General features: G+C 41.0%; 1 protein-coding gene across 1 annotated transcript; it reads right to left on the bottom strand.

The window, feature by feature from the left end:
* Positions 1–11,194: 11,194 nt before the first annotated feature.
* LOC112494432 lies at positions 11,195–11,958 on the bottom strand. Its single transcript, XM_025085582.1, has 2 exons — positions 11,624–11,958; positions 11,195–11,551 (listed from the first exon to the last, which is right to left on the bottom strand). The coding sequence occupies exons 1-2, from the start codon at positions 11,765–11,767 to the stop codon at positions 11,195–11,197; spliced, it is 501 nt and encodes a 166-aa protein (XP_024941350.1). The 5' UTR covers positions 11,768–11,958.
* Between the last annotated feature and the right edge of the window lie 2,095 nt (positions 11,959–14,053).

Below are 14,053 nucleotides of genomic sequence, written 5' to 3'. Positions count from 1 at the left end.
GGGTGGTAATTGAAATTTTTTTTTCAAGGGTTGAAATAATTTTTAAGATCAAGATTAACCGTTTTGGTGGAAAATAATAGAAATTGCCTTAAGGCTCGTTCATATCCGTTCTACCAACCCAAAGCCACTAACAACAGACAGGGTTGGGCGTCCCATTGCGAATGTTAAGGGCTGCCACCGAGTAACCGCAGTCGGGTTGCGAGGGTGTGTGTAATAGTGGTTAGACGGTGTATATATAGTTATAGGGTGGTGGACGTTCAACCCCTGTTGGAGGGTGGCCCCTGCGTTATGTATAGAGAGCCACCCTGACAAGCTAGGGTATAAGTGTATCGGTGAAGGGGTGCGCGAACAATGCGCTCATTCAATGCGCTCTAGATATGATTACCGGAAACCATCCCATAATTACTTTTTGTACTTTGTCGCTGGTCTCGATTTTGCAACGGTTTTTTTCTCTCTTTTTTTTTTCGTGTTTTGCGGCTCATTTTATTACGTCTTTTTTTTCGAATAACATTTTTGAGCCAATTTCAAATATCGTGCGTCATTCGTATATATACGCGATAACGTGAGAATGCGTGTTTTTTGGTAATCCGAGTTTTGTATGAAATTGAGAAAAAAACTTTTTTGAAAAATAAATTATTTACAGTATCCCTCTGTGATAGACGGATATACGATCCACCAGTTACTTACACGAGAAGGAAGAATGCTGTAGAAATAATTTGAAATCGTTCTGTTTCGAATATTAAAATTTTTTCTTAAAAAAGAAAAAAAATATAAGTACCGATATTACGACGGCCTTACGTTTCATAATCTTGGCGTACGTCTTTGATAGGTTTATTACCGAACACTCTTTACATTTTTGTGTGCAGAAAATACTAGGAGGGATTTACAAGTGGTGCTCAGCCACCCCAAGTCATTACCGTCGATTTCGACAGATAAAATAATTAGTGGCAAAAAAATTTTACAAAATTCAAAACTCTCAATCCCTCAAAAAGAATACAAAAATTTGCCTAGTCAAACTAGTAAAAATTAATAAAATATTTGTAACAATCTTGAACCCTCTCCTCCACACCCCAATCAGAGAACCACTGTGTATCCTCAGAGGTGCTGTAACAAAGTGTAGCATTGTAGGTTGGTAGGTAGCTAAGTAAAAGTATAGGTAAGGTAGATACCTATATTATGAGTGTGTTCATATTTCCTGTGTTGGCAACCTCTCTTCCATCCCTTATCTCCTTTCTCCCCAGAGCCCTTTTGTTCGCACTCTTTCGACTGTTAATGCCGCGAAATTAACTCCGAGAGAGAGTTTAAGAACTGCTAGTGGATCTACCTACGCCTTGACGAGGGGTTGCGCGGGGGGTTGGAATACCGGGGGGTGGCTCCTATTGTCCTGCCAAGGTATTATTTTAACATTATCAGTACCCGGGCGCGTTTAATTAATTTATTTATGAACCGCGAGGTTGGATTTGTCTCTTGAGGTTCAACCCTTGTCTTGGGGGGGTGGTTTTCTCTGGGCCACGCGAAATCTTTCTTTCTCACTCTCCGAAGAATCTCTTAATAACTTACTCCTTTATTATCCACCCTTATCACCGAGAAACTTCTCTTGGTTCGCTTGGCTAGATTCTCAGGGTGACGTCAAGGGTAGCCATTTAAATGTATTTACTCAAAAAAAATTTTTTTTTTTAATGAGAAAAGGATTTTCGTCGTGCCTCAACGTAATTTTTTTCTTGTTGGGGTGGCTTTTTGGGGGATGAAAATATTTCCGTTATCTTACCCTTCGATTGGGTAATAAATCAGACGGTCTTCTGGAAGAAGGGACTGAACTTTGGGACCCTTGAGGCATTTGCATAGGGGAGACTGACCCTTGCACTTTGGGACTCTTCTGCTACCGGTCAGTTGTCCGGCATAGGGGATGATCACCTGTCCCACGATTAGCCGGGGTCAAGATTCTATTGGGCACCCCTAAGAAGCTACCCTGTTATGTTATGTTACTGGTGCTACTGGTGGTAGCACTGCTCTTAGCATTTCTATACGAGTTTACGATAAATTAATGGTTTTCGGGCCTTGACTGTCCCTCGTGTTAGGTCCTACCTTGGGTCAGACTCTCACGTGAAAATTCAAATCGGGCCCAAACAGCGAACTGTCTCCTAATTATTTATGGTCACCCGTTGTACGATACTTGCACAATGGCCATCCAGTAGGCTCGCATTAATGACCGTACACTGGGACCAGTGTTGGTAACCTTTGAGAAAAAAAAAGAAGATTTTCCGTCGGTCACTAATGATCCTATATCAAACATGGGAGTTACGAGTTTACCTAAAGTCCCAGAAAATCCATCAATTTTACACCGAGTTTCAAAAGCTTGGATTGGGCGAACTTTGACCTTTCCTTTTAATTAAAAAATCTTAGGTATACGTTGCAGCGATTTTAGTAAATTTAAAATTATTTTTTGGCAATGCAAAAGTTACTAGGCTAAATCCCATAATTTATTACAACTTTTTTTCTTGACTTTTCAGGGAAACCATTACACGGTACAATGGTCACTATTCAACTGCCGATCTGTTAACACTAATGATTCTGGGATCCACGTAGGTAAAGTTAAACGAAGCGGGTAAACGAAAGCGTTCTACGAGAAAGGAGGGTAAATTTTCAGCGTTCCACTAATGGTCTTATATCAAACATCGGCTGACCGTTTAAACGTAAAACTGATCATCGATCAATTTCACCATAGAATTTACTCACGTGTAAACAGAAACCTATTGACAGGCCGTACGATCCAGAAGAGTGAAAAGCGTTAAAGAAATTACTGAAAAATTTTTCAAAATTCTCAAACTCCCACGAGACACATTATTTTTAAACGTCAAATACATTCGACGACTAAAATGTATTTTTTACGATATAAAAATATTCAAAAACAATCTATTTTAAGTTTATCCGAAAAAATCAACGGTATTCTACACCAGATTATACCAAGTCCCATTGGGCCCATCTGGTCCCACTTTGACTATCAAGAGGTTCCAAGGAGGCCGCGGTGCAATTCAAAATATCTAAAGAGGTCCTCGGCACTATCGCCGTCAGGATAATTAGTGAGTTATTAAGACGCAACGGGTTTTTCAAGATAAGAGACACGTGCCCGCTCGCAGAGTACCGGGCAAGATTATCTAAAATGGTGTTCCACCATAAATTCCAAGATCCACAGTCTCTATGGGTCCTTTGAATATTTCCACACAAGCCGCAAGTAGCAGCTGCGCATCCCAGGCTTATACTCACCAATATATACATATATATCCAAGTTTAATTTCTACAATAAAATTCGAGATAATCTTGATTAAAAACGTCACTTACAATACAATCCCATCCTATCAAAAATCTTTAGTAGAACATAGTTGTATCTTCCGAAAAAAAAAGGAGTCTGAATAAGAGTGTTCCCAAAGTCATCCCAATCGGACTGCCGATATCGCACCTTGAAAAAACAAGTAAATACGTACAAGAATTGCATAGGGATTGAAAGGGCGAAAAAGTTTCCCCTCGATTGACGCGTAAACGCTAATGTTGCCCACGTGACATATGGCCGCTACTGATTGCACCGTGGTTTCACTTTCAAGCGATAGATTCGGCCCCAACGCTTCCTAATAACCACGACACAGAAACTCTCCCGACCACCCTTCCGCTACCCTTACCCGTTCGCCTAGTTGCTACCCCATTCGAATTAGTGCGCGTCCCTGTCGACACAACGGTGCAACGAAACCAAATCGCTAAAGCGTAACCAGCGTGGCCGCGCGGGAGAGCCTGAGCGTAAGAGCGGAGTGGGCGCGCTAAGGGTTGATTTTTTTTACTGGTGTATCGCGAAGGGCGAAGAAGGTATAAGGGTGGCTGGTACCCCCCGGGGGTTACCATTGTCCGGAATACACTGATTAAAAACCCATTCCACCGATTTTCTAGCTTACGTTCTCTCTCACTCTCTCTCTCTCTCTCTCTCTCTCTCTCTCTCTCTCTTTGAATATTTTTTCTCTTTTTCTATCTCGATATATCTCTTGCTCTTTCTATCACTCTACAACGCGTATCCCGAGACGTTCTTTACCCTAAAGATCAGTACACACGCATACCGTGCCTGACGGTACGAAATAAAAATGTTCTATTTAACAAAAAAAATTATACCCAAGGAGCGCATAATGAAAATAAGTTTTACGTAATTGAAAAAGAAAAATTATGTTAAGCTATCTGTAGCCGGTATACGCAGTAAACAACAATCTACTCGATCGCGACTATCGTCATGTTTGATTATGATTAAGGATGATTAGGCGAAGTGGGCAGACCTTATGGCAGTTCATACGTCAGCCAGTTCTTGCTGCCGGCGCATAATGCGTCTGCCAGGATCGCCATCTACGGACATCATTAGTGCCTTTGACACCCCTCTGTGATAATTAACAACGCGCCGAGTGGTTGCTATTATCGTTATTATTTTTTTTTTCAATTTCTCATTTTGTCATAAAATAACGTTCCTTCGCGTTTTATTATCAAAGAATTTATTTTTTATCACATTCTCAGAAAATAAAATTTCCCTGTCTAAACGCTCTATCGCACGTGGTTTACTTATTCGGATGAGCTACGACACTTGGTGGACGAGTGAAAAATTATTTTGATATACAACCCCCTTTATAAGGCGCGTCATTTTCTTCCTTCTTATTCACGCCATCGATCATTTCCTACGACGTGACATTAAGGACTAGTACTATATATGCTTTGGACATTTCTAAGTGCCAACTTAGGAATATTAATTTCCAATCGAATGTCCTTATAAGGAGAAAATCAAATATTTTTATCGGAGACGAGTCATTATTATGATTGTAGCTGTTGACCCAGATAAATTAATACAAGTTCGTTCTGTATCTTCCAGATAATTTAACGATGATTATTAAAATTTAATTAAACTGATCGTTATCGCTTTTCATTTTTATTTTCATTTTCGAAATTTAATTTTTTCATAATCCCATTAACGTACCTGTGATGCTTAATGACTGTAGTGAACGTATGAATTAATTACCAGATGACCATGTGACAGATAATCGATGACGATTCCTAGTACGTAAGAAAACGATATTCAGATACTCGAAGATATGAAATTGCATCGTTATCTTTTATCGGCGGATGTTGACCGTACACCAGTTCGATAATACCTGGCACGCAGACGGTGTACCATTACGACAACAGACTATAAGATTACATTAATTAAGTCATTGATGTACATAAAAATTAGTAAATCGCAAAAAAAGCATATAATCCCCTACCACCCGAGAGGGATGATAAATCACGAAAAAAAAAATGTGAAAATGAAAAAAAAAATATTGGTCCATTCCTCCCAGCATCTTCCCAGCCCGTTTCTTCTGGCTCTTTAACTCCTCTCTCGTTTTACCAAGCAGTATTTCATAATTAGTGGGGACAATGTAACGACGAAATGCGACCCTGGTAAGACACTTGCGAGGAAAACTCATACCCGAACTTTTTTTTTTCTCTCCGCCATGAATCTTTAATCCGACGCGGAAGAGACGACAATTTGAGATGAGTGAATAGCTCAACCCTTTTCTGAGCCAGTAAGCGGATACAGTTGTCTGTCATCCGGGGGTACCTGTTCACCTGCTATACCTATAGCGTAAGCACATGCGTGCTGGGTTAATGATACAGGGGTAAACGAGAAATGGGGATGGATGCTGAGTGGACCCCGTGCAACGTGCCGTGTAGTAAATATACGCGACGTATATCTATACATATATACGTATAAAGATATATACAGGCGTATATATGTATATATACTTTGGTATAATCTAATGAATGCTCTAAGGGTCGGTCTATCGGTATAGACCAACTGGGAGGTTAATAGTGTTGCGTATTTCGATGTTGTAGCTATTGTAATGCTAATGGTTTATGATTTATTCAGTGTCTATTTCACTTCCGCTTTGCACGTTATCACATCAGAATGATGATTCTTATTAGTGAAAAAAAGGAAAAAAAAATTATTCGACTCTTATCAATATCAAGGGCTCACAATTGAAAGAGTTGAGAAATTTTTTTTTTTTTTGATATTTTGATTAGACTTTAATTCGATTTCTGAATGTCTTATCATGTATTTCGGGTACGAAAATTCTTGAGGCACGCTTAGATAGGTAAATAACACAGGCGTACCAACTACGGGCAAGATAGCGGAGAACTGTGCGGAACGTGTGTCAGAGGGTCGTGAGCGTTGGGGCAGATGTTATCATTGGGATGCTGGCTGCATCCAGAAACGTTATCACTATCAGGAAACGCGGACGGCATTGAAACAGGATATTTAGGTTGGTTAAGTTGGTATAGGTGTAGGTAGGTGGGGATGATATAGGTAACCCATAGGTATCATGGGTACCAACCTGAAGGAATCCTCTTGGTGAACCAAGGGAACGAAGGTCATCCTATTGCTTTTCCTTTGACGTCTCGGCTGGTAATCAGTCAGCCTGGAAGAGGCCGGGATTAATTAAGCCGTAATTACTGGACAGCCTCTGTACTTGCTAATGGGCAACCTGATACCCGTGAAAGGCCAGAGCTTCGCATGAATAGATACTACTGACTGTGACGACCGAAGCCTTCCAATGAATATTGGCGCAGCCATATTATCCTCCGCCATTTTGAATTTGATCATCTTTATTGATACGAGATCGATCATTGATTTCAATCGGAAGGTATCGACCTTTGACAATGTGCAGTAAAGTAATTTTGAAATTTTGGAAAAATTTCGTACTCAAAATTTCGGGCCTTATCCGACTTTGTCGATAAATAAAAATTTTTATAGGTACTGTACTGGGTATTTTGGATTTTTTTACAACTTCCCCCCTCCACACGGGGGTCGAAACCGTTGATACGGTGGAAGCTCGTAAATCAAAGGACGCGCGCAAAATCCTCGTAGGATAAAGAGGAGAAGCGGTAAGGCCCAGAATGAAGAAAGGGCCCGCGACGAAAAGGATGCCCCGAAAGGTAATTACTTGATCCTGTGCGCAAACAATAGAAGCGGTGCCCCTTGTCCTGCGTGAGAAACAAAACCCCGGTCAGTTTAAGGGTAGAGACCCGTAAGGTCCATTTTCGTCCTACCTGGCACCAGGAGTAACTGATACTTCAGTGAGATCCAGGGATGGTTTCTACTGGGCCAAAGATTATACCCTTGGCCGTAGTCTTGTGCAATGAATTACAGAAGCATTAATCAGCGGGGTGCCATTTTAGGGGTCGGCTAAAATCTTGCGCAAGGAAAACATGGACAAAGCCAAAAAAAGGTATAATAACAACAGTATGCTAAAAACTCACCCTTAACAGTTGATGCGTGAGCAGCAAAAATTGTGTGTAGAGATGTCTATTATGGTTAAGTATTTTTTTTTCTACCCCTATATGAACGTGTATCAAAATTTTATAAATCTTGCGCAAGGGCGAACCACAGCCGTCAAGATCGAATCCCGTGATTTATGTCGGATATCCAAAAATATCTAATCCACCAAAAACCCACTCCCTTTTTACCCCTGAAGACTAACGCCTAAAATGCTTGCATACCAACCACTAACCACCCACACGTTAATCGTCAATCCTGTTAGCGTCGGCACTCATGGGGCACCCCCCCACTTTCCCTCCGCCCCTGCTACCACGGCAGAGGATCATCCCTTAATCCATTCATTCGCATCCCTGCGACTCTCAAACCGTCGAGAATGAATGAACGTGAGCTTTCAGGGAGGTCTCTCTCCCAACCCCCAAAAAATCAACCCCCATACCAAAATCCTCCCTTACAACCACACTCGGTACACTCACGTGCTCCGCAATTACAATGGATACGCAGACGAGTTACTCACGCAATCTCACCCCCTGAGTACTCGTATGGACATACCCTTATACTTTTGTGCAATCTACCCTTCGTTCAAGTTATAAAAGGGACGCTAAGAGTTAAGTGTAAAATAAAATTTCGAGTGCAATCAAAAAACAGTCCTCTTTTTCAAAATCACTGTATTTATCTGACTTACCGACTTGGTCTAGCCCTACCCAGTGCAGATACCACCTCAAGCAAGTATAATAGGGGTAGCTGCTTCGTCTCCCTTTTCCTAATCTTTTTTTGCCACGCTCCTCTGCGTCCTGCATCGAATTGGTCCACGAATCTCAAAGTGAGTCGCTCCTATTCGGAGGCAGGTAGCCACAGATTATACTCGTACCGTTAAAATCGGCTATTCTCGGAGATCATCGTCTTTTACGGTGACGAAGGCGCAAGTCATCCCGGCACGACCTGGACCCCTCCAAGGGCAGCATCCCTCGACCTATGTTCCCAGTTGGGGTTGAGCAGGAACAGAGTGAAAAAAAATACATAAAAGCTTAATAAACACATCCAACAACAGAACGCGAGTGCATAACCTGCACGAGCCAAGAGTCGGTGAGATGAATCTCCTTTTACTTCTCTTTTGTATTTTTTTTTTCAGATCCCGTTCTCTCTTTTTCTCTCTTCTCCGTTACCGCCATTACTACCCTTCCTATCGCTGTCTTCCTTCATCCCTTATTCTCTCCCTACCCGTGTAACACGGTGCACAATGGATAAATGAGATTTTTTGCGAGCGATTGAGATCTGAGCTCTGGATGGGTGACAAAGGGGGGGAGGGATGGACAGGGGGGGATCATTGTCTCCCTCGGGAGAGGCACCGCGAGTATCCCGATGATAGGGTGCATCCCCCCGGGTATATCGCGGCTCGAAGAAAGGGTTGACATAGGCTTTTAATACTTGCGGTACGCACAGGCATTGTCGATAAAACGCATTGACTGGATTACCATAAATACAGCATCCGGGGACAATGGACCAGGTCTCTTAAGTTGTCCGAGGAAATTTAACACAGGTGTTTGTCTTTATACAATTAATTTTTTTCTCTCCAAAACTCATTGATCTCTAATCAAAGTCGTGATACGCGATAAGGGATGAATTTTTTTAATTATTAAAAATTTCAAAAATTTTTTTTTTTTTCTTTCTTTACAAATAATCTCCACGGGCTCTTCTTCTCTGTCGAGGACGCAAATCGCCATCCCGTCCTTTCCTCACTGGCAGGATTTAATTCATTCGCCAGGGTCTGGTCCGGTAAGGATCGTACATCAACCTGTCATAATTAATAGTACCTTTTCGTGTCCTCGCTCTCCCTTGGAAGTTAACACTTTGTCTTACCTACCTATTCTGCGACTTACCTACCCGGCGTAGCTATTTACCATGCCACTGGATGTGAACACGTAAAAATAAAGGATCAACAGGAGAGTGTGGGAATTTTTAAGTGTCGAGGAAGGATTAATGTCGCTACTTATATATCCATATATTAAGTAATAAAATAATTCATTTGAAAAAAAAAAATTGTATATGGGTATCCATATGGTGTTGTATATTAATTAAAAATAAATATATATATATATATATTACAAGTACAAAGTGAAGCTTTATACCCATGAGTATCGTGAAACCGTACTATTATAAATGCCATCTCTTGTTTTCAGAGTTACTCCACCAACTTGACGTAATACCACAAGGTAGAAGCCCAGTACAGTCGGTATACACGGTGCAAGATTTCGACACCACGGTACACTCTAATTAGGGTACAGATAACGTCAAGATAATTAATTAAGACGTGTATTAATAACGGAACATTAATCAGATAGAAAACGGCGAATTTTCTGACGTGGATTTTGTATCATGGTTTATCTTTTTTTTTTCGGGATTAATGGACCAATAAGCATCATGTAGCCTAAGGAAGCGCAGGTACTAAATTAAAAATCTAATAAAATCATCATGCGGATATAAGCATGGAAATTTTATTGCACTCGCGGTGCAAGAGTAATATAGCCATACGGGGTTCATCTTTATTATGGGAAATATCCAAGCAAGAAGATTGCCGTATCTTTTTCAATTTCCTTTAAGAATTTCTTTCCCACTTGCCAACTTCTTCTCGCGGCATCCACCCAGTGACGTATGTATCTACGGACATAAGGAACTACCACGGGTTAGTGCGCCGTAGAACACCATAGAACAACGTAGCGTAGCATGGGCATATGCCATATGGCTAATGGCTTCCGCGTTGCTAAGCGTCATTGATAGCACCAGGCGAACCCGTGCCGACGCTATGGTGTCAAGGATCGCATTCGTGCCCCTTGTTACTCTATGGGGTGTCCGTTAAGGAGACTCCAGAGTGCGGCGATAGTTATGGTGTTATAGTGGCAAGTACGATACGCGCGATTATGAACTGGCGGAAGATTGATAAGAGATTTGGATTCTAGGCTTGCAAGGAGTGATAAGATTATTTTTTATGGTTTTTTGGTGCTATCTGAATTTTATGGGTTTATTTTATTTTTTATTTTTATAAATATTTCACAAGACGCTTAATGCGTGGCTGTTCGTGAATATTGATTGGGTAATTCTTTTTTTTCTCTCTTTGAGCGTTTCTTTCGGTCTTCGTTTGCTTTGGTAATTAGCTAATTAATAATCACGCATGATTTTAGACTCGCAACGATCATTTGGACTGATGATACCTACACGAGAATGACTAGACTGACAACTGATCGTTTCCTGGTATTAATATGCATTATTGTCAACCCCTGAGGTCAACTCGACTTCCTCGAGCGAAATCCAACGTGCGTGCATATGTTAATACATGAGAATGGGATGGCTTATAAAAGGCCTTTGTCCGCTCCTTGCGAGATATTTAATACCGGGTGTCGGTACGATAAGTATTTTCACTAATTTTCAAGCGAAACAAGGAACGGACATTCTCAATGGTAAAGATTGGACGATTCAGAAAATTCAAATCTATCAAGGGAAGAAACAGTTATTTTCCTTGCCCTTTAAGGGGTTTGCCCTTTGACCTTTCGAACTGCCATGTCACGTATACTACTACCATAGGGATTCCTAAGGGATGATCTTTAATTTTTACCCAGGCCATTTCTACCAGTCACGTCCAACCAGGACAACTTCGAGGCGGAAGGGTCGATTGAGTTTTTACTTGAATCACAGAAAAACTGTTACCGATGACATTCGTTCCAATTTCTGAATTAAACGAGTGACGAGTGAAATAAGTGTCACGTGATTTTGACGAATAAAAAAAAAATCAAATTTACTAAATCCAATTTGACTTTTTGGTACCGATTCACTTTTTTTTTTTTCGTATTTCCAAGCATTACGTCATATGTTAATTGTTTTATGTACGTCGGTATATCTGTATATCGCATCATACGCTCCGGTATCATTGTCAGCGAAATCATGACGACTTTCATTAGCCCGTATTAGCGTTCTCGCCTGTACCAAAGGCGTTAATCTGGCAGAATTAATCTGACTCAGTCTGATGCTTTCCCTCAATATGCTACGTAGGAGAGGATGGAGCCACCCTCGTGATCCAATGAAGGTAGCAGAGGACGAGGAAGAAAATCGAGAACGAGGCAGAGTAACGTACAGTGGGATGCTGGGTGGTTCATCTCTTCTCATCTCGTTCACATCAGGATACGGCGTAGTTGAGTTTGCTGTAGAACGCTCGGTCGCCTCCTGACAACAGAGCAAGCCACTTCAGAATCATCCCATAGGACCCTCCCCTTACGCCCTCCCCTCCCGACCTACCCCTATTCTGCGAAACCCTGTAGGATGATCACCGCGTCCCGGCTCCTGGGATGCTGGATGGGTTGCCACGGAGATGAGTCTGTCTAACCATTCGAAGCCACTTGTAATCGGGCTATGTGGTCTTCGTGCGAGTTCCTGCTCCATTATTAAAAGCCGAACGAGTGCTATGGGATAATATGTTTTGTAACAAACCCTATAGAAATTGATATGGGATTGAATTTTATTCCCATGAGGATTTTAGGGAAATTCAAAATCCGTTGTGATAATGGAATTTTATCGATTTGAGGTTATTTGGTGATTATTGTTCACGTTGGTGTATGGATATTTTTGGTTTTGTCAAAAATATTATTTTGAATTTATTAAGGTTCGGGAATCACGTCCGGTGTTCAAATCGGATAAGATTAATAAAACAATATATCGTTATTAGGCTGTGTCTTGAATCTTAGAGTATTTTATACCTTAGGAATATCAATCTGTACAATTCAACGGGACGACTAAATCCTGGGAATAAATTATTATTTTATTCGCGATGGCAATCACTGTCTTATTCAATGCGACGTGATGCTGACGGAATGGTGTCCTCTCGTGATAATTTCAAAGGAAGTAAATTTTGTTTGTACCTTCGTGTCTCAGACGGGAAACATTTTGGTGGAGATAGTCGTGAAGAAAAATTTGAAAATTTTTTTTTCCAAATTTTTTACACCAAAAATCGTGCGAAAATTCGTTTTAATATTTTTGATCAAACGCGTGTCCGGTATTCGCTGAGGCGAATAATAAAAAATGAAAAATATAAAGTGTACCAGAAACTAAAAGCTGCTGTAGTCTTTCGCGTTTTGGTCCACCCTCTTAGTGGAGGCAACGGGACACTTGGTACGGTGAGTCGACGCAGTAGAAACATAAATAACTCTCGAATGCCCATAAATGCGTTAAAAATCCACGGACCGTAACTTCATTTAATGTGTTTCCGAGGGGGACCGCGAAAAAGAAAGAAAAGAAAAAAATGAGAAACAGAACCGTTCACCGGCGTCAGGGTGAGGCCATTTTTTTACGATAAGCGGTAAACATCATCAAGTTTCGATTTTTTAAAACCGACCACTGCTAGAAATTTAACCAGGGTATTCGAGGCTCGTATTAAATTTGGAGGAAATCCTCAAGTTTTTGTTAATTAAAGGAAAATTTGAGAAACCGAAAAATCATTGGAAAATATATTTCTTTTTTTTTCGGTTTTATTTTTTTCCCTAGATACGACCCCTATAACTCATAGTTTCAACCTCTCGATATTATCTATGTGGGTTTTTAGAATATATCAATGGCATTTAACACGTTCCTTATTAGAATGATTTACCACCAACCCCTTTCAGTGATATATATATATACACTTGACGCGAGAACCGAAACGAGTTCCACGTGACTTTAGGCTCCCAATCTAATCTTTTGGTTAGGGTCACGAATCACGGATTCCACGAGTAATTCAATAGCTTGTAGTTCAGAGCAGTACAAGTCACCCCTAAAATTGCTAACCGCATACGAAGCGCCCTGTATAGAAATGTGTAGTAAAATACAAAAAATGTATACCAAAAAAATTGTCCACAAAACATTAGTGGTCCATCCGATAGGAACTGTAAGGAAGTAAAAATTTTGTTTACCCTTTTAAAAAAAATCATGGCGAAAGAACTGGGGGAAACCTGTTGGAAACCCTAAAAAAAAATAAACGCGATAATGAGGAAGTGCCATGCGAAATTTGAAGTTAACGACTATTCGACCCATCTGTCCGAGATGGCGACTGTTCGTGTCAGTGAACGTTTCAATCCCATAAATTGAATAAAGGTTTTTCCCACATGTGCAAATGCGCATATAATACGAGCCAGTGAATCCAGTTGGATTTCTGGTGACCGCATGTGGTGACTAACTTGAGTTTTGAAAAAATCGAACGTTGCGTCACCTACAGCCACCACCATATAAACCACCATAGACTCAGTTGACCAATCCCCATTGAAGATTCTCTAAGATTCCATAAGGGGAGTCCTTATTATTTATATGCGTGCACCTTCCTACAGTCCAGGGGGTCTTTATGGTGGAAATCTGATTTTTCTCCAGAATTTTGTTTAAAATCTTTATGAACCGTGACGGAGGGTTGTTTCGTTCCTTCAAGGGATACTTGCTTCCAACCTCATTTCTACCCCTGCATACGATCTCCGCTCGAGGGATACTTGTACTACCTACCACTATACCTAGTGGTACGGGGTACGAGTGCACCCCTAAAGTTTACGCAGCCGGACCCAAACTGGCCACGGTTTCCCATATCCTGTCGCACAAGCCAATAGATTTCCCCATGCGAGTTACGAGACGGAAATAAAATTACGCCATGCTGAATTTTTCCCTTATCTAATTTCTCCCTCGGTCCTGCGGTAAGAGGGATGCTGCCAGAAA

This window comes from Cephus cinctus, unplaced genomic scaffold (genome assembly GCF_000341935.2).
Source record: "Cephus cinctus unplaced genomic scaffold, Ccin1 Ccin1_scaffold0508, whole genome shotgun sequence".
NCBI classification, from domain to species: domain Eukaryota; kingdom Metazoa; phylum Arthropoda; class Insecta; order Hymenoptera; family Cephidae; genus Cephus; species Cephus cinctus.
This window is presented reverse-complemented; position numbering and strand designations above follow the sequence as displayed.

Excerpts from the sequence above, each read along its gene's own strand:
- LOC112494432 (XM_025085582.1), bottom strand. The coding sequence starts at position 11,767 with ATGGAGCAGGAACTCGCACGAAGACCACATAGCCCGATTACAAGTGGC. Across the intron at positions 11,552-11,623 it reads CAGGGTTTCGCAGAATAGGG|GAGGCGACCGAGCGTTCTAC; the intron begins GTAGGTCGGGAG and ends CTCTGTTGTCAG.